Below are 26,882 nucleotides of genomic sequence, written 5' to 3' on the forward strand. Positions count from 1 at the left end.
GTGTAATATTCTTATATATTTATGCATGAAAATTAAAAATATAAAATCATGCATTTTAAATTATTCACTGGAAAAATTAAGCTACCATTGCTTAATGATGACATTTAAGATATCTAAGTGGATAATGGTAACAATGGAGGGTATTACCTATCTGAGAAGATTTAATTCCTATTCAGGACAGGAATTTGAGACAGTATGTGGTGCACAATAAGTATAGTGGCTATACAGTTGAAGGTGTGCGTGTTTTATGCTGGTTTGTTTACTAGGATCCAGAAAAATGTTATACATGCGAAGAGATATTGAAGCACAGATACTTCCGAAGTGCTGAAAACTTTAGCTGCCTCTGTAGCATAATTGGAAGAACAGTGAAACATTGCACCCATTTGATTCTCGTCATGATGACAGGAATACTTATATGGGCTTTTTCAATTGAAGGTGAGTTAGCCAATCTCATATGGAGGTAGCAGGGTTTTTTCTCCCAGAAACCTTTTCATCCTGCATACAGACAAAAAATAATTTGATGGTGATGATGGCCAGTAGTAGTGGCATCATAATTGGAGAATTAAATAGTAGTGGAGAGGGTGAGATGAGTCCTCGGACTCCCTGGAAGCAATAAATATTATGGGCCAGTTACTTCAAGAGATAAAAAGAAAAGTAAAATATTATTAATGGGGGATTTTAATATTAGAGATACTGATTAAGAAAACAAAAGAAATGATAATATATAGTGGATGGGCAATGTAGCAAACAATACTATAACAAAATAATGTGCTACAATAAACTATAGAAAAATCCTCGCCTAAGTCCCATACAACCAAGGCTATTTTAAGTTCATTATTACAAACAAAAGCTGAAATCTTTACTATAGTGAAGTGAATTCCCTAACAAATGATGCCAAAATCAGAAGAGGAAGAAAAGGGTGAGATATAGCCAGTCAGCTGCTATCGAAATAACTTTCATAACTTTTCAAATTTCATAATGATGTACAGCTACATAAATTGCCAGCTATGCATCTCATTGTTACCTTTGTATTTGCAACTTGAGTTGCAAAGAGGAATTATTAAAATCAAGTTAATTTTGGTTTTAATGATACACACTGCACGTATGTAGTTTATTATGAAGATTTCAGGTAAGTGACATTAACCTAATAAAACATTTTGAAATTTAAATATTAATTCTGGATTTTTATAGTTTCATACTTTTCTTGTTCTTTCCCTTGTCTCCATTACTGTTTGCATATGTACTTTTTCATGTTGACATTTGTGTGCTTTATGCATGGTTTCTTCCTTCTGTGTTCTGTACTGGAACGATGTTCTGTGCATTTTCTTGGTTTTTTCCCTCTTTGATTTCCTTTATTTTCATAAATTCTTTTGTTCTATTTCTAAGCAATTTCTTTGGTATGTTTTTCGTGATTTCTTTTGTATTATTTCCTGTTATTTCCTTTATTTCTCACAATTTCCATTTCTTCATCAGAATGGAGTACGATTAGTATTTTTATCCTAAATTCACTATAGCAAACCTTGTATAATAAACTGTCTGGTGTCTAGGGGTTTGCTATAGCGATTATCTACTGTAATAGGCAGTAAATGTTTGATAATTTTCCAAAGCATAGCAGTATAAGAACATACCAAAGCATAACAAAAAGTATACCAAAGAACATTCCAAAGTATAAAAACATACAGCAATATCTTGAATTTCTTAATAACAGTCCAAGAGTTAGTAATAGACCATATTAATTACTTACTCTCCCATACTATGGCAACGATTAACCTTGGAAGAAGAAATAGGACTTTTTAATTATATAGATAATTATAATGCATCCAAGGTGGAATTTTGAAAAAAGTTAACTTTTAGAAATGTCTATCACTTATTGCATCTTAAAAGTAGTAAATGAAAGATGTTATGCAACAGAAGAGATGTTAATGAAAAATGGATAGTACTGAGAGACAGCTTGCATAATTTAATGTTTATTCACTATTTGCCCAATGCAAATTCACCTTAGATGGGCACAATTCATCAGCTATCATCGACTGTACTCCTCTCCCCCATCCCCTTTTTTCCTTATCTGTCTTCATGAAAAATATCAGATCCATCCATCTCTAATCCTGCCAGGATGTCATCCTCTCTAACCATGTCTCTCTTATAAGAACAATTTTGGAGCAAATAAACTCATTCAATGCAACACTTTTGTTTCCCCCCCCCCCCTTATTTCAAATACTTCTGATATTAGTAAACAAACATAAATCATTTCTGATTCTACAAGTCCTACAAACATCACTTTTCAGATGTGACTCAAACCTTCCTCAGCCCCTTCTCTCTCCCTCTATATTACAACCAATACTACAACTTTCCTCACATCCAAACTCTCCCATCTCTGCCAAGGCCATCATAATCCTTTATTGCCCACTCACGCATTCACTTCTGAATCCAGTGTCCAGACTTTTCACAGAATGCCTCCCTGCCCACACAGACTTCCCCTTTTTACCTGTTTGTGTTGTGTTTTCATCCTCTCATTTATTCCACTCATGATACTCACCCTTCCATTTACAAGCTTTCATATCCTGCTTTCTTGCTCTTTCATATCACCTCACACCACCTCAGATCTACTCATTACAGTCATACCTCTTCTTCCAGCAACAATCTCTCCGGCCAACTCACACCAAAGCCATTTAAATGCAAACCCGTTTTCCTTATACAGTTTCATCATTCCCTTAAATTCATCCCACGCATTCACAAAACACACTCCTTTCTCCTCACATAGTATTCATAATCTTTGCATGCTGCCTCAATTCACCACTATCATACCTGGGCAACACACTACCTTTCCTACCACACTATCATCTTTTACTCTCCTTAACAACCTCCTGATAGCCAATCAAACATTTTCCTTGTTCCCATCCAAATCATTCATCTCTATTACTAAACTATTTTGCATGCTTATTCCTCAAGTCCAATGCTTCAATCACTACGCTCATTCTACCTCCAGGAAAACAAACCTTATGCACCTTCTCATTCACCAAACCTCTAAGAGGGTGGTCTGAAAAGTTCTCAGCCTAACAATGAAAAAATTAATTTATAATTTCAAAATATTTTCATTTTTCAACATAATCTTCCTTAAGACTAATACATTTATTCCAGTGATGCTCCAGTGCCGTTATCCCATCCCTGTAGCGAATCTCAGTAAGATCTGCAAAATACACCAACTACAGCAGCAATCACTTCTTGATGTGAAGAAAAACACTGACCAGCGAGGAAGAGATAGAAGTCAGAGGAAGCCAAATTTAGGGAATAGGGTGGATGTTCTAACAATTCATAATGCAGATCCCTTAATTTTCCCATTGTCAAAACACCTTTGTGGGTAGGTGCATTGAAAGATGATTTTTTTCTTCTGCAAACCAGGTCTTTTCTCATGAATTTTTTCATCTAGTGTGGTTTTAAAAGATCGGAATAATATTCCCCAGTTATTGTTTTACCCTTTTCAAGATAATTAATACACAAAATGCCTTGGCATCCCAAAACACTGATGCCATGACCTTTCCTGCTGATGGAACCGACTTTGTCTTCTTTGGCACTGAACAACCTTCTGTCCACTGTTTTGACTGCTGTTTGGATTACTCAATTACTCAATACGATACTCAATTTTATCCATTTCAAGGGATACAGACAACACTTTTGCTTCAGACAGCTGTATAAAACAAACTACTTGATAGAATGACTTGCAATTTCACATGGATGCTTATGATAGATGTACCAACTTAGAAAAAAAAATCTTGCTGACAGTGTTGCCATCTATGGTTGAGGCTGAGAACTTTTAAAACCACCTTCGTAATAATGGAATCGAGAGTGAGAGAGACTCTTGAATCATTCATTACTTCTTTGGCATGAATATTTTTCCTTCCACTCTTTTTGCACTCTTCCATTTATGCTCATAATTCTTTTATTTTGCATGCATTTCATCTCTTGCTTCATCTTCATCAACTCCGTTTTCATGTCTAGATCCGATATATGGCAACATGAAGATTTCCTTCTGATATTTTCATGCAGTTTCATATGATGCTTCTGGTTAGATTTGGTAATGCAGCATGTGCAGCAGCCTTTACAATGTTGTTCCAAGAATAATAAACTCAGTTGTGTATCATCTCCTGGGTAACATTCTGACCGTGTAGCTGAAGCTGCTAATCATGTACTTGATTGCTGTGCAAGAGCAGTAGGTACTCCAGATGTATCCCAACAGATCATCATGGAAAACCATTATTACCTTGATATAAAGGGCTGGAAAGGCGAAATTGCAGTTCCTTCGAAGAAGAGTAAGACACCGGGTTCAATATCTTGTATTATACTTGTGCAATCTGACAAGAAGTAGAGAATTCAAGTAATACAGAATAAGGAACTAATATATAAGTATGTCCACGGAGCCCTGATTCTATATGATTTGGTCGAGATTCAACTAACTCAATAGTATTAAGAATAAGTGTTTTATATGTAACTGGAATTAACATGGGATCTTGGTGCAGATTGTCAAAAGATGTTGTCACTGCCTGTAGTTCCTCCATTACTATTACTGTATCTTCCCTTTGATGAAATCCTTCTACCAACACAGATGGAAGTAAGTTCTGAGCTGGACTAGGAGACTAGGGTATATAATTGAATGAAAAACAGAAACCTGAGTCAGTGGATAATCAGTTACTGATAACTCTGACCTACTTTCACCTTGTGAATGACTTTAATGGACTGATAATATCCCCTGGTGTATCCAGTTCATTCATTCTTCCTCTTAGTTATTTGAGTCATGTTCACACTTTGAGGATTAATACTGGAAGTGTCCCAATGTGCAACCTCTGCACATTCAGACTTTCAAAAGCACTAAGCAGCACAGAAAGCATGTCCTGTGAAATGTTCACTTCACCCTTTACATAAAATCTATTATGATTTTTAAATGTGTGTATTTTATATCTTTGAGAATAGCAATTGGATATTTATAGGAGTTTCCAAGAAATACAGTAGCGAACAAATTAATCTGAACAAGCCGAATCTTTGTCAAGTTTTTAGCTTTGGTTTCAGTTCACAATAATTTCAGTTTTTGTTTCAGTTCACTATTTTGGTTGAGTGCTGCGTATTTTGACTGTCTCTACGATGTTTATTAATAGTGTTGTACATTTATTAAAATAAAGAACCAAAAGGCTTCATTTTGACTATGCACAATTATATAAATCAAGTGGATATTAAATCCAACACTATTTCAAAGCTAAATTAATGTCCACTTGATTTATATAAGTGTTATGCATCTTTAATAGTGCAAACAAGGTGACATTCGCAATATTTTGTTCATTTTGTGTAGCTATAAAATGAATACATTTCTCAGCACACATCCATGACTCGAAGACAAACTGCCAATGTTTGTGGTGTTGGTTTGGGTACTGTTAATGCAATTTTAAAGAGCTTTAGGGAGACAGGTACTTTTTATCCTGACAAAAAAGGAAAATGTGGATGAAACAGGAAAACTACACTTACTCAAGATCGTTTAACTAGTTAGGAAAAGTAAAATGAAACCAAGATTGTCTACTGTAGACTTACATAGAGATTTGGAAGTTAGTGGGATTAATGTTTCTGACATGACAGGCCATCAAAGATTGTTGAAAGCAGGGAGGACTGCCCACAAAACAAAAAAGAAACAACTGTTAATGAAGACTATGCAGTAAAAGAGGCTCCAAAGTGTACAAAGATTAGACTGTTCAGAAGTGCTCTCCTTGTCCAAGGAGAGCAAGTACTCTATGTCCACAAATCAGTGACTGAGAAGACTTCTCCCACCCACCTTTAATAAGCTCTTGAGCACCCAGCTAAAAAGATGTTCTGGGGTTGTTTTACACATAATGGTCCAGGATCACTTCTGCCTGTTGATGGCATGATGAAAAGTGACCAATATCATAAAAATATTAGAGAAAAGAGTGGTCCCACAGATTCAGAAAGACAAGGCAGCAATGAACGACTGTGGCTTCCAGGAGATTCATTATAGCTAACTATTCTTATAATCACTGAGCTTGTGAGTGAGAGTCTACTGTATTACACTTATTTAGGGATCTTTCTCTGCTTTTCATGGATATTATGTGCCTTGCATGTTCTAATGCAGGGTTCAGTGTAATGAAAACCATTCTGGCTGAGACCAAGCTGGAAATTTGGGTTAGTGAAGGATTCATTAACAAAATATGCATCTTAGTCAACTGTCCAAAGGTCTTCCAAATTAAGCTCCACATAAAACTTCAATAATCATCCAGCTTATGCTGGATGTTGGCAATAAGAAAGCCAATGGAATGAATAGCCTCAAGTCCTATCAAAATTTTCTGAATGGCTATTTCCCCAATACGAAGAAACTATCCACTTTATTAAAATTGGCAATTATATAATACCATCACAACATAATATGTTTGATAGGATCATCAAAGTATATGGAAAATATACTTTGAGGGACTTCTGAATGAGGAAAATGCAAGGACTCACAGAGGAGATGGGCAGCCTTCTGAGGGGATGGTGCAGAACATCAGTAGAATGGAAGTGACGGAGGCCATGAAGAGGATGAGGAATGGAAAAGCGGTGGGCCCCGACAGAATTCCAGTGGAGGCATGGAAGGCACTGGGGGAAGAGGGAATTGACCTGCTGTGGGACCTGTTCATGAAAGTTTGCCAACAGGAAAATATACCCGAGGAATGGAGGGAGAGTACTCTTGTTCCCATCTACAAGGGTAAAGGGGATGCACAAGACTAAAAATTACAGAGGAAAAAAGTTGATGTCCCACACAATGAAGATCCTAGAAAGGGTTCTTGATGGTAGATTGAGGGAGGAGGTGGAGATTGCAAAGGAACAATTTGGCTTCATGCCTGGAAGATCAACAACAGATGCTATCTTTGGGTTACGACAGATGATGGAAAAATATCGAGAGAAACAAAGGGAGCTACATCTGGTATTTATTGATCTGCAGAAAGCATACGATAGAGTGCCAAGGCAAGAAGTCTGGAGGTGTCTGAGGGAGAAGAAGGTGCCGGAGAAATATGTCAGGTTGGTGCAGGAAATGTACAGAAATGTGAAGACAAGTGTTCGGACCTGTTGGGGACAGACAGAAAGTTTTCAAGTAACAGTTGGCTTGCATCAAGGGTCAGCATTAAGTCCGTTTCTGTTTAATATTGTGATGGTGGTGGTAACAGAGGAGGTGAGAGAAGATGCACCTTGGACAATGTTGTATGCAGATGACATCTTGCTGTGTGTAGATTCAAGAGAAGAAGCAGAAATTAAACTGGAAAGATGGAGAAAAGTACTGGAAGAGAGAGGTATGAGACTGAGCAGAAGTAAGACAGAGTATATGTGTTGCGCAGTGGGCGGTGGCCAGGAGACAGACCTGGAGCTGGAAGGAAATGTCATCAGGAAGGTGAGAGACTTTAGATACTTAGGTTCGACAGTGGAAGAAGATGGAGGAGGTGAGAAGGAAGTGGGATGCAGGATACAAGCAGGTTGGAGGAACTGGAGGGAGATGGCTGGAGTGTTATGTGATAAGAGGGTGCCGATCAATCTGAAAGGCAAAATTTATAGGACAGTAGTGAGGCCAGCTATGACATATGCTATAGAAACTGTGGCCCTGAGGAAAAATAACATTAGCAGGATGGAAGTAGCAGAGATGAGAATGCTTAGGTGGATGTGCGGTGTGACCAGAAAGGATCATCTGAGAAATGACTATGTCAGGGGAACAGTGAAAGTTACGAACTTAGGAGCGAAAATACAGGAGGCAAGGTTGAGATGGTTTGGTCATGTGATGAGGAGGGAGGACGAATATGTGGGAAGAAGGGTCATGCAGATGGATGTGCAAGGAAGGCGGAAGCGTGGGCGGCCAAAGAAGAGATGGAGGGAGCTGGTAGAAGAGGACTTGAAGATGAAGAACTTGGATGTGGTGACAGCCCAAGACAGGAAGGTGTGGAGGAGACTCATAATAAACAGTGACCCCACTTAAGTGGGAGAAGCTGCAGAAGAAGAAGAAGAATCAGTCATAGGTTCCACAAATGTCATTGTAGGAAAACTCATGATTCCATCTTTGAAAAACAGCACACATATAATAAATAAAACCTAATGCTGAAATAATACATAATCTAAAAACATTGAAAATAAGTAGAATAAAAACCTAATAGTTTATATATATGGAGAGCCATAGGAAGAACTGAAGCTTGCATGCTACAATATACTGTATAATATACATAGAGTGGAAGGCAAAAATAAGAAGCCAGCCAGTTCTTTAAGTTCTGTAAAGAATATAGAGGTAGACTTTTTACAAAGAGAGAGAGAGAGGTAGGAGAGTAGGATGCCCTGCTGGAGTATTGTAAGTGTGAACGAGTTTAATATGAAATTTATGTTGCTGTTCAGTAAAACCTCTTGTGATAAGTCTTGATTCGATGGAGATTTGTTATTAATAAAAATAGATAAATCACATATGTTTTTCACTTTTTTTTTGTGTTGTAACACTAAAAAAATGAAGTTGTTAACTGAAAAACAATGACATTATTTCACTTACCTCTCCGCCTTCGTTTTCGTGGTGCTTCATTAAGGTCAGGAATATTATCTCTAATCTCCTTATCTGCATCATAAAGCATACGCACTTGAGATGGAAGTACAGACTGTAAGTTTAGATTAGGATATCGTGTTGCAGGATTTAGAGTGTACTGATTGAGATCTTTACTAAGGTTTTCAGGAGTAGTCTGGGCTAATAATCTATAAATAGCTTCTCTTTCTGCAAGAACCTTAAAAAAATGGCAACAAAATTCTCAATGAAAAATAAACTCAAATCTACATAAACAATTTTTTTTTATTTAATCCAACCCACAAAAGCTTGTAAACCTATTATACATAGTATAATCAGGCATGATAAGCAGTCAATAATCCGTTTCCCTGCTCTACTAAACAAAAATGGAACTCAAACTGTTTCAAGCTTCTAATAAGTAAGGTAGTGGCGATAGCAGTAGTAGTAGTTTCACAATGGGGAATGATAAAAATGATCTCAAGACCAACATATATACACAAGGGATTGATATCCATAACCTACTGGCAGGAGACAGGAAGAGAAAGTGCAATCCAACTCAGCCAACAGACTAGCATGTAGTTTTATTTAAATTACATTTAATCTGGGAATAACTTCTTCCCTTTAAATATAAGCAATTTACAATCCATTTTGATTGTAAATATGAAATCATGTAAAACTTATTTGATTGCAGTTTTTCTTTATGAATAAGAACTGGACAAAAAAATAGGATTTTGCTCATTAATGATGTTAATAATATTAAGAAAACATATTACAGAACTTATGTTGCATATTTTTGAGGTTAAGCAACTTTTGAAAATTGAGTGAAACAGAACAGCTTTGCTAAACAATACCTTTGCAAATCATTGCCAGAAGTGGGTGTGAATGCATTATCTCCTTAATCACCCAGTTTACACCACCAAAATATTACACCACCTTTCAGGTCTAGAACAACCATGTTGTTATTGCTGCATTCAATGTATGGCTGACAAGCTAGAATTCATAAAAAATATCTGAACAACTCATGTTTCAGCACTAATCTCTCCTACTATACAATACTAATGTTAAAATAATATCCTCTGGTGTATCATGCATTATGAGAAGGACCACTATCCAGACTGGTTTCAACCTTTGAGGTCACATAAGTGAGAGCCAGACCCAGAGATGATACTAAAACTGAAGTAATGCAGAAGTGTGTCATATTTTATTATTAAAATACTATGGCTTAGAGACATATGTTAAAAGTTTTTTCCTTTGCTTATAACTATAAATTAAAGATGCCAAGAAATTATATTCTTGGTTTAATCCTTGATCCAAGTGTAAGTAAAAGTTTACAAGTCACTTCACGACTGGGCTACTTGAATATAATAAGGATATACTCAGCAATACTGGTGGATTTTGCAAAGGCATTTGCTGGGATTCTACATGGAACTCCGTTGCATAAATTAGAGTAAATGGAGATGGATAGAAATAAGTGGCTTGGAGTAGAGGGTTGCCATGGACAGATACCAAAGAATAGGTTATGGAAGAGTTCAGTCAGGAGAAATCAAGTGACAGGGTTCAGTACCTGGTACTCTTCTATTTAATTCATAGATTAATGATATAGGAAATGATTTAAGGAGAAATATGGGCAGTGCAAAGACTGATGTATCCAACTATTAACCAATCAGTATCACAGGAGTGATGGTGAGGATTTTGGAAAAAATTGGTTAGGGCTTGTATTCAGAAATAGGATGACAGTGAATTTCTACTTTGCAATGAACAGCATGGGTTTACTAAAGGAATTATGTATTAGCAACTTGCTCACATTGTATAATAATGTTATCATTGAAACAAGGGGAATGGATACACATGATACTTGTGGTACTAAGGCTTTTGACAGAATACAGCATGGAAGACTGTTGAATAAATTGGAGAATATGGGCTTGGATTATAAAATATTGGCATGGTTAAAAGGATGGCTGACTAACAGATATCAAAAAGTGGTAAACAGGGATGCGAGTCTGCAACATTTAAGGTAACTAGTGGTGTACCACAAGGATCAGTCCTTGGTCCACTGTTATTCAATCTGTACATTAATGAAATGGGAAGGATTTGACAGGCGATATATGGCTATTTGCTGATGATGCAAAGATAGGTAGAGTAATCAGGAATACCGCTGATATGCAGTACAGTGGAACCTCGGTTGTCGAACGGCTCTGTTCTCGAACATATTTTCTGAACAAAAAACTCCCCTTTTTCCAAACAGAATTTCAGTTCCCGAACAGGCAAACGGCAACCACGTGCTGAGCTGTAAGGCGGGAAAGCGGCAGCCTTCGTTCAGTGCAGACACCTGCTCGACTTTGCAGTGAGTTTTCTTGATTTTCTTTGTGTTTTTTTTTTTCATAAATTATTATTAAGCCACCACAGGACCGCAGAAGAATAGTGATAGCAGCAAGGCTTGTGTAGCTCAGTAGAAGTGGCGTTTGCACTCTATGGCGCTTGACTGCATGAAGAAAGGATTTGATGGTTCAAATCTAGTCGCCGATTTGATGAAATTTTTCCCTCCTAGATGAGTCTTTGACTCCATTAGGTCTTGTTTAATAATAATAATAATAATAATAATAATAATATAATAATAAATGAAAAGAAAAGTTGTTAGAACCACAATAGAGAAGAAAAAAGAAATCATACCAAACATGAAAATGGCATTCGTGTCTCGAATCTTGCTATGCCATTTGATATGGCGAAATCAACGATATGTACAATACTCAAAAATAAAGAGGCAATCAAGAGAGCTGATGTTGCAAGAGGAATGAAAGTTCTTACTAAACAAAGATTGCAGATAATTGAAGTGGAAAAATTGTTGCTGATTTGGATAAACGAGAAATAGTTAGCTGGTGATAGTATTTCTAAGGCTATAATTTGTGAAAAAGCGAGGCGATTACATGATGACTTGTTAAAGAAAAACCCTGGTATGAGTGCTGATACTGATGTGTTCAAAGCTGGTAGAGGGTGGTTCAAGAAATTTAAGAGGAGAAGTGGCATACATAGTGTGGTTAGGTATGGGGAGGCTGAGAGTTCGAACCGAGAAGCTGCTGAGAAATATGTGCAAGAATTTAGTGACTATATAAAGGCTGAGGGTTTTCTTACCCAACAAGTGTTCAATTGTGATGAAACCGGCCTATTTTGGAAAAAATTGCTGAAGAGGACCTACATTACTCAGGAGGAAAAAGCCAACGAAGGACAGACTGACTCTTTTGCTATGTGGAAACACAAGTGGAGACTTGTGTTTCCACATAGCAAAACATAAGGTCAAGGACACACATAAGGTCAAGCCATTGCTTGTGTACCACTCTGAGAATCTGAGGGTGTTAAAGAAAAATAACGTGATGAAAAGTAAATTGCCTGTTATGTGGAGGGCTTGGGTAACCAGGCAATTGTTTATTGAGTGGATCAATGAAATCTTTGCCTCAAGTCTGAGAAAATACCTTCAAGAAAAAAATTTGCCAATTAGATGCCTTCTTGTGATGGACAATACTCCTGCTCACCCTCCAGGCTTGGAGGAAGTTAGTGGAGGAGACAGATTTTTATCACAGTGAAGTTCCTGCCCCCTAACATAACTTCTCTAATTCAGCCCATGGACCAGCGGGTCATTTCGAACTTTAAGAAACTCTACACCAAAGCACTGTTTCAAAGGTGTTTTGAAGTGACCTCTGACACAGAATTAACACTCAGAGAATTCTGGAAAAATCACTTCAACATCCTCCATTGCTTAAGTATCCTTGACAAAGCCTGGGCACAAGTGACTTACAGGATGTTGAACTCGGCCTGGAGGAAATTGTGGCCAGACTGCGTAGCAGACAGAGACATTGAGGCTGAGCATGTTGCTCTTGTCGATGATATTGTGTCAGAGACACAATATCATCGACAAGATATTGTGTCAGTTGGAAGTTGACAATGCTGATGTGGAGGAGTTAGTGGAGGATCACAGGAATGAGCTCACCATGGAAGAACTGGAACACCTTCAGAAGGAGCAGCAAAAGATGGAGGTGGAGGAAATGTCTTCAGATACAGAGGAAGGGATTGAGGATATTCCTAGTTCTTTGATCAAAGAAATGTGTGCGAAATGGGGTGAGGTGCAAAGTTTTGTGGAAAGATATCACCCTCACAAAGCTGTAGTAGCAAACTGCATCAGAAACCATTTCAATGACAGTACTATGTCTCACTTCAGAAACATTTTAAAACGCAGGCAAAAACAAATGTCATTGGACAGGTTTTTAGTGAGAAAGAGGTCCAGTGTGTCTCAAGCAGAGTCGAGTGATGCCAAGAGACAGAAAAGAGAAAGAGAAAAAAACCCAGAAGGACAGTAACCTGATGTTTTTATGGAAGGGGACTCCCCTTACTCACCTTCTTCTGCTTACGCCATCAACCTCTCCTCCGTATGTATAGTTAAAGTGAAGTTAAATTTTCATTTATATTTTATCTATTTATTGTGTTTATTCTTTTTAAGTAAGATTTTATGCATTTTCATTATGTTTGTATATGATCTTATGCATAAAGTACTGTTGTAAAGGTTTAAATAAACAATCATCTGGGGTTCAGGAACGGATTAATCCATTTTACATTTATTCTTATAGGAAATGGTTTCAGTTTTCAAACAATTCGAATAGGCTGGAAATGTGGACATGGGAAATGTATGTCAACAAATGAAAAGTCATGCACTTTGGCAGGATTATGCTAGAAGAAACTGATTAAGCTACAGATCTTGAAGTGTTAGCAGATAGGAATTTGAAGTTCAAGGGCCAAAGATTGCAAATACAACTTAAAAGATAACAGCAATTCTGAAACGAACTTTCACATGTAAAGATAAGAATGTCATTTTGCCTCTTTACAAGATTTCATAAGACCTCACTTGGACTATTGTGCACAAGTCTGGTCTCCTAGTTTCTGTTGTAATTCTGATATAGTGCAGAGAGTTGAAAGGAGAGTGTTAAAAATGATAACAGGGTCGTGGAATAATGATTATGAAGACAGATTGAGAATTTGTAGACTGCGGACACTAGCAAACAGAAGAAAGAGGTGGAGGGAGTTGATATGATTGAGAGAAACTTCTGAAAGTGTCATACAGGATTTCAGTTGATGGAATTTTTCATTTTATGGAGGGTAGGAGAAAGGAAAAGGGGAAAGGTAGTATCCTTGGAAACTGGGAATGAATCCTGCTGACAAAGGGTGAAGACTAGATTCTTTTCTCATGGGGGGGGGGTTCATGATTAGAATGGATTGTCACTGGATGTAGTATATGCACACAGTGCAAGTGTGCACATACTGTGGTTTGTGCACGCTGGTTTGCAGTGTAAATGAATTCAAGAATAAGCACGACAGCTGGTGCATGTAATATGTGACCTCCATCGATGAGTCGCTGACCCCCTGGAGGTCTTTAATAATTATATTCAGTTGTTGATAACTCAAAGCTGGGAAGAGTGATAGCTAATGAAGATATAGAAATCCTGAAGGATGCTTTTGACAGATTGGAAGTATGGTCAAAGATAAGAGGCTACCAGCTGAACATGGATAAGTGTAAGGTGATGCACTTTGGAAAGAAAAGATCACCAGCTGTATACTATATTGATGGAATAGAACTGCAAGAAAATGTGGACAAAGGAGTTTGGAGGGTAATATTACAAAGGTGGCCAAAATAGCACACTGCATTATGTAGTTGTTGAAGAACACGTTGACAAGCAGGTAAAGGCAGGTTATTATTCCCCTTTATAGGCTTTAATAATGGTACATCTGACCTACTATGCACAGATCTGGTAACATGTATTCAGTGGTGACAAAGAGGTGGTGGAAAGGATCCAGAAGCATGTAACAACGATTGTGGAGGGTCTATTTAATGCTCCCTAATGAGAACAGATTGAAGACGTGCAAGCTTTTCTATCATGTCCCCTCTATAAGCAAATAGAGGGGACATGATAGAAATAGGAGTAAAAGGTAACTTGTTTAAAACACACAAAAAAAAAGAGAGAAATTATTAGTAATAGTTCATATTATACAGTTGTAGCCGTCTGACTATTCATAAAATTAAAAATCAGAATGCAGATTCAAAGCAGTGCTGAGTTTAAAAAATGCTGGATGATGCCACGTTCTGTTGTTCATGTTCATAACGTCCGAGGTCTGATTAAGGTATATTTTTTATTAAAGCTGACCAAACTTGGTGGAGAATTAATCCTTGATTTTTATTGCATTGCGTTGGTATTTTGTTTGCAGCTTCTTTAAATTTCCTTATATAACAGTTTTTTTCTATGTATGACATGTTTTTTCTGCCAGAGTACATTGTTGCCAGTGGAAGTGGTATGGAAAGCTAGACCTGATTTGTGTTCTCTTCTGTTTTGCACATCCTTTTGGTGTTCGTTCATTCAAGGATGGTTTGCTTTCTTCCTTATATTAAGAATAATCCATTTTGGACAAACAGGCAATTAATGGGATGATACATGTCTTTTTCACTAAATACAGAACTGAGACCAGAAGTTCTATATAGAGATAATCACAGATGCACTCTGTGAATGGCCAAATTAAACAGAAATTAACGCATACATAATCAAAAAAATAAAAAAATAAATAAATAAAAATCTATATCTATATATATAATATGCAGGTCTGGTTGGCCGAGTAGTTAGCCGATCTGCTCTCCAGCCAAGATAGCTGCAGGTTTGAATCCCACGTAGGCATGGATGTTTGCGATTGTCTTCCACCTTCATATATTCATTCACCCAAGTATAGTGTTGTGTCGGAATTAACTGACCCACTATCCGTAGGCCATTTGTTTCCAACCCAACAGAGAGAATAGAAACTTAAGGAAAGGACATGCTTATACTTCCAAGAACAGGGCTGAGGGAGTACTGTACATATTATGATTCAAAGGTATGTCAACTCGACTAAAATTATTGTTGTAAAATAAGCTAAGGAAATCTGTGTTTTAGAACAATGTTAAACAGTTCAGAGTTAAAGTAACCAATCGGCTATAGCTAAGTGTATGACGTAGACAACGAGAGAGAGGGCGCTCACAAGAAAGATATAAAGAGCGGTGCATGGTTCAAACACTCTCGTTTTTCTGTTCCTGCGTTCCCGTTCGAGCCCGGATAGCTGAGGAAGCTTGTAGCCGGTGACCAGCAACAATCTCCTGGTTGCTGTTATAACCGAGTCGAACAAAGCTACCTGTGGAATGAAGCCAGATTTTCAATAAGGAGCCATTGGTGAACCACGGCAATGTAAAGTCAGCGAAGGACAACCTCCGAAGAAGAAATAAGTAAGTCACAGTAGCCATAGAAGCAAGTGGCTAATGAATACGGAAGTCTTGCCATATCCGAAATGAAAGCGTGGGGGAAGTCACGGAAACCCCATTAGTAAAGACAAGATGGTAAAGTACAACCTTTTTATCTATCTTATATAATTGTAAACGTAAAGAAGAGGGGGAAAGGATTTGAAGAGCTAAATGCATTTACCTGCTCATAGTGCCTTAGTGACTGTGTTGGACTAATTGTCTGTGTCAAGAAGACTCGTGCTATTCTAAATTTGTGCCGAAAAGGGAACATAACTCTTGAACAGTTTGTTAGGAAGAAGCTAATAGCTGTAGTAGTGAATGTTAGCCTGACTTACACTTAAAGTGTGGGACATAGAAACTTTACAGAGTTGAACTTTGTCTTCCATGTTAGAGTTTAAAATAGTGTGAATTTGATATGCCATGTGTAAACCTTACTTACAATTGTACTTAGGAAATGAGCATCGATTAATTCTGTAAAGATGAATCAAGTTTGAGCTTAATTGTAATACAGAGATATCTAGTTGAAATACTTAAGCTTAGAGAATGAAATTTTGGATCACTTAATCTAAAAAAAAAAAAAAAAAAAAAAGGGGGGGGGGGGATTCAGACTTTCAATTCTGAACAAGCGGGTAACTTAGTAATGAAGTTATTATTTCAAGTATATTTAGAATGTCTAATCAAATGTGTATCTTTTCTTGTGCTATAATAAATGTATTCTTTTAAACCAAAGTTTATAAGTTCTATTGTTCTGAGACTGACCTACCACTTATAAAAAACTTTCGGACCTGTGTGAGTGAGGGGAAACATTTCATGCAAGATGGGGGGGGGGACCATGACTACTCACCACGTGATCCGTATGTTAACTAAGGTTACCAAGATAATCAACTAAGTATCAGGAATTAGTTACCGGCTGGCGCAGTCATTCTAAAAATACATTTGTCGGAAACGAAATCTCTGATATGCAGGAATACAGGATAAATATAGTAGAAAATAAAGAATAGAAAGAAAGTACAAGTTATAACAAGGGCTAGATAAGAGATATAACAATAGTGCAGTCGACTTAGGAGCAAAAATAAGATAATATAAGATAGGGAACTTAAGGAGGTATAATAAATAAAATATAGAATATAATAATAATAAGAAAGAGAGAGACAGACCAGAAGTGAAACAGGAACAACGAGACATAACAATAGATACACTCTCCCAATATGGACTGGGTCACTATGGGAGAGGCCTTTACCCTGCAATGGGTAGAAAAATAGGCTGTTCATCAACATGTATATGCAGTTCTCTTGAATTACTGAAAAATTCAGTGGTCTATTTTACAACAGTGGAATTTCATAAGCATGATTACTGCATAAATTTATTTCTTGAAGTAAAAAAACATTATGATTAAAGTATCAGTTCGATTCAATAATGGGTATCCATGCTTCAAAGCCCATTTGTTAATTCAAGTTCCTTGATATTCCTTTTTTTCCATGTAATTTTTTATATATTTATGTGAAATCCCTCCCCTTCCCAAAAAATGCAGTGGCACTGTCATTTTTGCTGGTATCTTTCATAGTTAATGCTATCAGAAACTCAGAAGTATGGACATGTGGCAGGCAGATAGGTAGAAACAGGCAAGTAGGTGCACGTGCGTGCACGCACATGCACACACACACACACACACACACACACACACACACACACAGAGAGAGAGAGAGAGAACATGCATTCTTGTCCATTAATGGCTCCTGTAATATCCCATACATAGAGCTCCATAATTCCACATATTCAGACTCCCTGTCAGTAAGACCATTCACCAATCAGTAAGAAAAGCTTGATACATTACTGTTGGGTTCAGCCCCACATGCAATCTAGCAGGGCCTAGTGAAATCCTTTATCGCAGTACGATCAAATGAGGGGAGATACTAGATCTATATGTTCATTAGAATTACATTACAATGTTTTACAAAGCAGGCACATAAAGAACAAGGACAGTAAGTGGAAATCCTAGATGTCAAATATGATAACTACTTTAGACCTCTGATGAGCAGTAAAAATAGTCTTTCTAACTTAAGATGTACTCTGCTTAAAGGCATAGCAGGATTGTCCAGGCATGTTCATATGGCAGAAAAACTTTTTTCTGCCATATTAAGCAGGCAAGTTTTTCTGCCTGCTTAATATAACAAATAATACACACACACACACACACACACACACACACACACACACACACACACACACACACTGCTTGGAAGTCAACCAACACCACAGTGTGAGAAACAAACAGCTATTGTTCCCATCTTAATAAGATATAGCACCTTCTTTCGCTATGATGACTGCAGCAATCCTGTGGGGCAAACTTTCCACAAGTGTATGATAGTGATCAAAAGGAATTTTGGACCATCTTCCAGCATGTAATGAGGTCCTGGACTGTTGTGGGGTGCAGACATCCACTGATCTCACCTGATGCTCCAGTTCATCTCACAGATGTTCAATAGGGTTGAGATCAGGGTTCTGTGAAGGCCAGTCAAGTGTAGTGATGTTCACATCCACAAACCATGCAGTTACAGTAGCAGTCTTATAACATGGTGCATTGTCTTGCTGAAAGAAACAATGACCATCCCACAATTTTCTACTTTGTGGCATTTTTACTTCGCCACAAATCAGAAAACACTGCATTGTTCAGATATCTCTTGGAGTTCAATGTTCATAGCACCACAGAGATCTGAGGCCAAACCAGCAAAAACAAGACCATACCATCACACTGCCACCTCTGAATTTCATAGTTGGAATAACACATTCCGGATGTGTTAAAAGATGTCCACCAGGCATCTGTCATACCTACGCTACACAGCTTTCCAAACTTCCATCTTCTACTGTACACACTCTTTGCACTATGGAAGACAATGCTGCATGTTGGTTCAAGTAATGTGAGCTTGTATATGGTGGTCCTACCATAGAAATCAATGTTATGAACCTTTGTTCTGAATTTTTTTTTTTGTGCAGATTCGAGTTCCAGTCGATGCCTGGAACTCTGCATTCAACATTTTGGCTGACAATGGCAGTTTTTACATATTATCCTTTGTAGCACCATACAGTCACATTCGGTGAGCATGATGGTTCATCCACTATGGGTAGAACTTGCAGATGATTTTCTGTTCTTCTATCTCAGTAAGGTATCACTAATTGTTGACTTGGGATGACCTAATTTGTCAACAATTTGCCGAACAGATATGATTGCAACATGGCATCCTATCACAACGCCTTTTTCAAACTTTGTTAGTTCCCTTCTTGCAGCCACTTCACCAGAACACAGTTTCAATGACTTGGGAGCATCATATTCCTCCAATTTACAATGGCTACAAACGTGACGAATGGCAGTTTTTACATATTATCCTTCGTAGCACCATGCAGTCACATTCGGTGAGTGTAGTGGTTTGTCCACAATGGGTAGCACTTGCAGTTGACATCCTGTACTTCCATCTCCGTATGGTACCATTGCTTGTGGACCTGGGATGTCCTAATTTGTCAAACAGATATGATTGCAACATGGCATCCTATCACAACGCCTTTTTCAAACTTTGTTAGTTCCCTTCTTGCAGCCACTTCACCAGAACACAGTTTCAATGACTTGGGAGCATCATATTCCTCCAATTTACAATGGCTACAAACGTGACGAATGGCAGTTTTTACATATTATCCTTCGTAGCACCATGCAGTCACATTCGGTGAGTGTAGTGGTTTGTCCACAATGGGTAGCACTTGCAGTTGACATCCTGTACTTCCATCTCCGTATGGTACCATTGCTTGTGGACCTGGGATGTCCTAATTTGTCAAACAGATATGACTGCAACATGGCATCCTATCACAACGCCACTTTCCAACTATCAGTTCCATTCTTGAAGCCACTTCACCAGGACACAGTTGCACTGACTTGGGAGCATCATATTCCTCCAATTTACACTGGCTACATATACGTGACTCTTTACATGGCAATGATGCACCTTACTCATGGGGGTGTCTCCACTGACTTCTTTCCAAGCAGTGTATCATTTATATGATCACTCACTCACTCTCTCTCACACACACACACACACACACACACACACACACACACACACACACACACTTTGTGTGTATGTAAATGATACACACTGTGTGTGTATCATTTCTTGAGTAATAGAATACATCAGTTAGAAAAATTATGAATATTTACCTGCAGTGGAGCCATTTTTCCAGATGACCAACTCCTGACCATCCACGCAGCATCAAATGAACTTAAAAATCCTCTTGCACATCCAGAACCTGTAGGCCAGAATGGCTGCAAAATTTTATTTATTTATTCAGGATAGCCAAACTGAAGTGTGCTGGTTCAACAATTGTATCAAGTATTATGTCATATATTAAATATATTAATTTTTTTTTTTTTTTATTTATTTTTTTTTTTATGGGAAACCCAACCATGAGTGGTAGGTTAACCTATAGTATACTAGTACTGTGGATAGGCAAGAAAGAACTTGTTCACATTTACCTTGAAGAGCTGTGGATTGTATTCCTTGGGAAACACATAAGATAGCAGACTGTTCCAGAGTTCAGTAGTGGAAATGATGAATGAAGAGGGAGAGAAATTTGTTCTGGGTGTTTGGAGATGCACTGTGAAGTGTCAATTAGTTACTGCATGCAATTATATATGACACATATGATATACAGCAAGATATGTTAAAAATTATTACATTTATAAACTTAAGTAATATTAGTTTATAAATGTAATATATAAATCTCATTTTCTTTTTCAGACAAGTTGGATTATCTTCATTTCAGGTGCTAAGAAGGGTGCCATCAAGCAGAACAGAATAATCATCATAAATTTCCTGATTATGTCAAAGGTTATATATGAGACACTATAACATTACACGATTAGCTTGGCATTAATACAATGTAAAATTTTCCCTTCAAATTAGTCTTGTCAGCACTCCAATATTGTCAGATGTTATATTCATCTTCTAAGGCAATTTCCTGCTATGTCAAAGGTTATATATGAGACACTATAACATTACACGATTAACTTGACATTAATACAATGTAAAATTTTTCCTTCAAATTAGTCTTGTCAGCACTCCAATATTGTCAGATGTTATAATTGTCTTCTAAGGCAGTACTTCCCAAACTTATAGATGTAAAGGTCCCTTTGAAAAAATTAAAATATTTCACGGCCCCATCGAAAAATTTTTTTTTTAGAAATACAGACATATTATTAAATATATTAAAATATTCCGTTAAAATATAAAAAATAACAAAAAAGAAATAATAAATAATAAAAATTAAATACTAATTTAATAAGCTGAGAGGCCATTTTACCGGCGAATATGTTGATAGATAGGGGGGGGGGGGGGATGGTAAATCCCTTTATGTTTTTATAGCCGGGTACGAAACTTGGATCGAAATCCGTAGTGTTTCATGCTGAAAAAATTTTCTTTTTCAGAGAAAATTTTCAGACAAGTTGAATTATTTTCATTTCAGGTGCCATCAAGCAGAAAAGAATAATCATCATAAATTTCCTGATTATGTCAAAGGTTATATATTGCTCACCGATAGTTTTTTTGGCATGAAACTATGGATTTCGATCCGAGTTTCGTACCCGGCTATAAAAACATAACGGGATTTACGTTTTTTTTAAGATAAAAAAAATATCTACTTAGTCTTAAAATATTTTAATTTTGTTTTCATTATTTCACAGCTCCCTCAACCTAACTAAAAACTAACAGCCCCTCGAGGGGGCCGCGGCCCACAGTTTGGAAAGCACTGTTCTAAGGCAATTTTGAGCATCAACCCACTGAGATATTGTTTTCCTCAGGGTCTTTTTCCTGCCATCTTGGTCAGGCACCTGTTTTGATAACCTTTCCTCTCCAATTCTGTTCATGTCTCTATACCATCCCCATAAGCTAAAACTGGTTTCAGCTGTCTTGTATACTGCTAGTAAGTTTCACCAATTTCTCTTTTATGGTATATAAACTTATTCAATTAGCTTCCCACAATACCAGCTTGATTATTCTACTGTCTATTTCTAAATTTAATTTGCCATCTTCACTAAAGATTGTATCTAAAGAGCTGAAATCACCCCTGCTAACTACACTCTTACTCAGCTTCCAAGGAATGGCCACTAGTTCTCCCATCACCAGACCTGTTCTGAAAAATTTTCTCTGTATTAATCATGTAAAAATCCTTCAGTAATTTGTATGTCTCAATCATATCACCCCCTCTTCTGCCTGTCAACCAAATTCTGTAACCCACAAATTTTCAACCTATCATCAGAAGGTTCATTCCAAAGACCTGCTACCATCTTGACAACTGCACACAGTAGTCGAAATGGGGTTTTACCAAGGCTAGATAGAGGTATAATAACCTGCTTGTCTCTGCCATATCTAGGTATTTTCTAGTAACCAACTAATCCAATGAGCTCCTTTGGCCTTTTGCAATATGCTCTAAACTTTAACTCCCTATCCACTAACACCCTCCAAATCCCTGACTACACCAATTTCCTGGAGTACAGGTCCATCAATGTGGTACACAGCTGGTAATCTTTTTACTCTAAAATGTTTAACCTTACCTTCTGCCACATTAAACAGACATCCATTTGGATATCCCAAATCATCCTGCAAAATTTTAACATCATCCATATTATCTATTGCTCTACCCAATTTTACATCATCGGCAAACAACTGAATAGTTCCAATCAGATCTTTTCCTATATCGTTAGTGTACAAATTAAATAGTAGCAGTTAAAGAAGAGAGTTCTGTGGCACACTACCAGTCACAAGTCTTCTACTAGAAGTCTCTACTCCTGAATAAATAACTCTCTGATATCTCTCCATCTACATCAACTCTTATCCGCTTCACCAACTTTATATACATATGCTGTAATTTATTGATTCGAATTCCGTGCAGTATCCTGTCAAAAACTTTTGCAAAGTCCAGCAGTGTCACTGTAAATCCATTACCTTTATCCAACTCAGCTGTCACTGTATTATAAAATGTGAGCAATTTACTGAAGCTTGACATAACCCTTCATAAAACCATATTACCCTCCACATAGTATCCCATTTCTGTCTATCCATTCCAGTATTTTGCTCTTGACCAACTTCTCCAGTACCTTGATAATGACTCCTGATATGCTGATAGGTCAGTAATTTGCTACATCAGTCTTGGAGACTCCTTTATGCAATGGAACTATTTTCCCCTCCCTCCATACACCCTTGGGACAAACCCAGAGCTAAAACATTGATTAATTAACACGGTCAAAGGCAATGCCAATTTCCCAGCACCTTCTTGTAAAACTCAAGCTGGTATACCATCAAATCCTATAGCTGAATTCACATCAAAGTTCTGTAATAGGCTATGCCCCTCCAGTTCATTTACCTCAGTTACCATATAACTCTGTCTCCCTCATTACTGCAATCTCCACCTGGATGATATACTCTTGCAAAAGTGTTCACTTAGTTATTCTACTATTTCGCATGAGTCACTTACCTTCCTACCATCAGTGTTCATTAAAATCATTCTGCCATGAACATTCCTTTTACTTGCAGCATACCAAAAGAACTCTTTGGGATTATCTTTGTTCTGTACTGCTAACTTCCTTTCATTACCTGGCCTCTGCTCCTTGAGCTTATTATTGAGTTTTGTCTTTCTTACCCAACTGGTTACAATTCTGATCTGTGCTTTGTACTGCTCATGTGCCTGCTGGTCACCTTTCTCCTTGAATTCCCTTCACATATTTTTTTGTATCTCCAGCTTAATGAAAGTATTCATTTCCATTTAACTCCCACTTGATTTATTCTCTTGACACTAGGTATGCTATTACTAAGTCTGCTGTTACTTCCCTCAAATAATCCTTTGCTATCAACATCTGGCCCTTGCAGTTTCTCATGCCATGGCACTGAATCAAACAATCTCCTAAACTTGTCATACCTACCAGCCCCATAATTTCACACATTCCCCCCACCCAGCTGAAAATTTTACATATTTAGCCACCCACCAGGTCAAGACCATATGATTGATCACTCTCATCAATTGGTGATAATGTGATCATATTAGTAACAAATTCTTGGATGCGATTACTAGATCTAGTACTCTCCAATCCCTAGTACATTCCATCATGCTGCTTCAGGTAATTATTCCTTAGCAACTGTATAAATTCCATTTCCTTTCCCATGTGTCCTCTTCTCCTTTCCATGCATGTTCCCATAGTTGAACCCCCCCCCCATAATTACCTGCCCTCCATTCATTGAGCTTATTTGCCGATGCATACTATCCCCATCATCCTCTATATCTCCTGGCCTATAGAAGCACCCAACTATATTTTTTTTTTTCTGCTGGCCATTATCTCACACCAGATGTACTATTTTCACTAGCCTACATTGAATGTCTACTCTCTTTGGTTGCAGTTCATTTTCTACCATCAATAATAATACTCCTCCCATTCTTTTCTCTCTATCCTCCCTGAATACACTATATCCTTCACATTCTATCCCACTAACAATATCATCTTCTGCCAGCCATGTCTCACTAATGCCAATAACGTTTGGCCAGGGTGAACTCGCCAATTCCAAAACCTCCTTTCCCTTGTTCCGAATGCTCCTGGTATTAGTGTGCATAAAGTGCCCACCACTCTCATAACACTTCATACTAACTATCCCATTTTGGTTTGTTACCTGTGGTACTAATTTAGGCATGTTGCATACATTCTTACACTAAATTGTTCACTGATATCTATGTATCTGCTCAACAGCTTTCCCCACATAAAAGTTCTAGTTTCCCTGATTTTGCACATCACAGTCATGTCAACAACACCTTTTCTAGACTATGAACACTAAATCCATTCAGATGCAAACCATCCTTCTTGTACAAGTTCTTTTGTCCACCAAATCTACTAGACACATCCACAAAGTCCACACCATTCCTCCTGCACAGCATATGCATTGACTCATTCGCTATTATAGCCCTCCTGCTCAGCTCAACTATGTCATGAATTACCATGCATACCATGGCAATGGAATCACTATCATAACTCTCTCACGCTTTCCTTTTACTACTTCCAATAACTCTTTCATGTCCTCCCTTATATCATACCTTTCTCCTTTCAAATCACTCGTTCCAGCCAAAACAATAAGCTTTTCACTTTACGCTTCTGCACTCTAATAGCCTTGCTAACATAATTAATTTTTGTACCTGGGAAGCAATGTTGTCACTCTCTCACCAATTACACCTCATATATAGAATCACTATACAAGACTCTTTCCTTAATTTTCCCTTCTTTCTTAGTCAAGCATTCCTTTCTCTTACTTCTTTATCAGCTGAACCCCTTGCCAGATGTTTCTGCATTCACTGCATCTCATGCTTCATCCTGTGTATCACTCCACGCAACTGTGCTATCTCCTTCATTAAGGCCAACTCTTCAATCTTTACGTCCAACATATTATTCTGTTGATCACCACTTTCACTCACTTTCTCAATCGTGTCACTTTTAATCTTTCTTTCAATCCTGTCTTCCAATACACCATCACCCACATTTTCATGTGTATTTTCTGTTCCATCAACTTAAATTTCGCAACCTCACACACTTCTGACTCTAGATTTCATTAGCATTTTTGGCACATCCTTCCACCACTATCACTTTCAAACTAAAGTCTATTTGTCTTTGGTAATGCGTACATCTCAGACATTTCACTGTATGAAGTCTCTCGGGTTGAATTCTTTAAACAGTGCTGCCTTGGACACCACTGTTCTGATTCTCATCAGTGCCATGTGCTAAGCTATATAATTTACCATGCAGAAAGACTATTTAAATAAAACTTTTAACTTAAATCTAATTACCACCACAATACAAACTAATTCTAACAATTTTTAACTAATATCGCTTTTTAAAAAAAATATATATATATAAACTAAACAACTTAGCTTTCAGAGCTCTCCAAACACAGGTCTATCACGAGATGCTTGTATACTTGCACATTTCTCACTTAGAACACTCAAAAGAGAAATTCCTCTACTTCTTACATTGTTTCATTTGCCTTTTTATAGATGAAAACTATGAGAGCTCTACTCCAATAATACAGAATTCGACCTTCTGAATTACACAGTTCAGTACCACTACAACTTTAAGACTTCATTATTTAAGCATTTCTGGTAATATCATCTATTTCAGCTGCCTTTCTGCATTTCAGGCTTTTGATAGCTTTTTTTTACCTCAAGTACTGATACATACCTGTGTGCATTCCTCTTGAATATTTGCTTTCTACCAATGTTTTGTCAGTGCTCATTTCATTTAATAATCTTTGGAAATAATCACTCCAGATACCCCACAGTGTCTTCATTCTTCTTTCCTCTCACCTTTATCATCTGATGATTTTTTACAGTACTCTTTCCTCCATTTTGAATCTTTTTTAATAGCCTGCAGAACATTTTGCCACCTTCTCCATAACTTTTATTTAGCTATTTTTAACACAGCTTAATTCTTACATTTTTTTCTCTATATTCTCTTAGAGCATCCTGCAAAATGAAGAATCATCATACAAAATTGAATGTTATAGCAATGTCCCCATGTTTCAGAGCAAGTAGAAAACAGAGTGATTAAGTAAATATACTAAAATGTGTGTGGAATGTTTGACAAGATTATCTTTCAGAATGGAAAATTTAAAGCAATCATTCAGATTTAGGTTCGGTTTATGTAGTACATCACAGCATTCTTTGTGCAGGCTTGTTAAAAGAAAGTAGCTTTAATTAAGGACTGCACCTTTTCTTCCATTGGATTTATTGATGTTTACTGTGTAGAACACAACATAGTGATATTCACATCATTTTAGACAAATTATGGACTCTACATTATTCATTAGAAATAATTATTTTAATTTCTCGAAGTTTCGACCTTCATATTAAGGTCATCATCTGGACACACACACACACACATTCGGTCTGAAAACATTTTCTGCTGCCATGATGAATTTGAAAGAAAGATAGTGGAATCCAGGGAGATCGTTGTTA

General features: G+C 37.3%; 1 protein-coding gene across 1 annotated transcript in view; it reads right to left on the reverse strand.

Annotated features, from left to right (window-relative positions):
• Window positions 1-26,882, reverse strand: part of Mical (Molecule interacting with CasL) — a 538,428-nt gene that overhangs the window by 330,487 nt on the left and 181,059 nt on the right. The window contains exons 9-10 of the mRNA XM_090406620.1: window positions 20,059-20,163; window positions 8,549-8,774 (exon numbers count right to left, since the gene is read on the reverse strand). Coding sequence (XP_090262746.1) covers window positions 8,549-8,774; window positions 20,059-20,163 — 331 coding nt within the window. The remainder of the gene's footprint in view (window positions 1-8,548; window positions 8,775-20,058; window positions 20,164-26,882) is intronic.

The sequence above is a fragment of the Typopeltis vanoorti genome, chromosome 16 (genome assembly GCF_054136105.1).
Source record: "Typopeltis vanoorti isolate ZY-2024b chromosome 16, IOZ_Tvanoo_1.0, whole genome shotgun sequence".
In the NCBI taxonomy this organism is placed as follows: domain Eukaryota; kingdom Metazoa; phylum Arthropoda; class Arachnida; order Uropygi; family Thelyphonidae; genus Typopeltis; species Typopeltis vanoorti.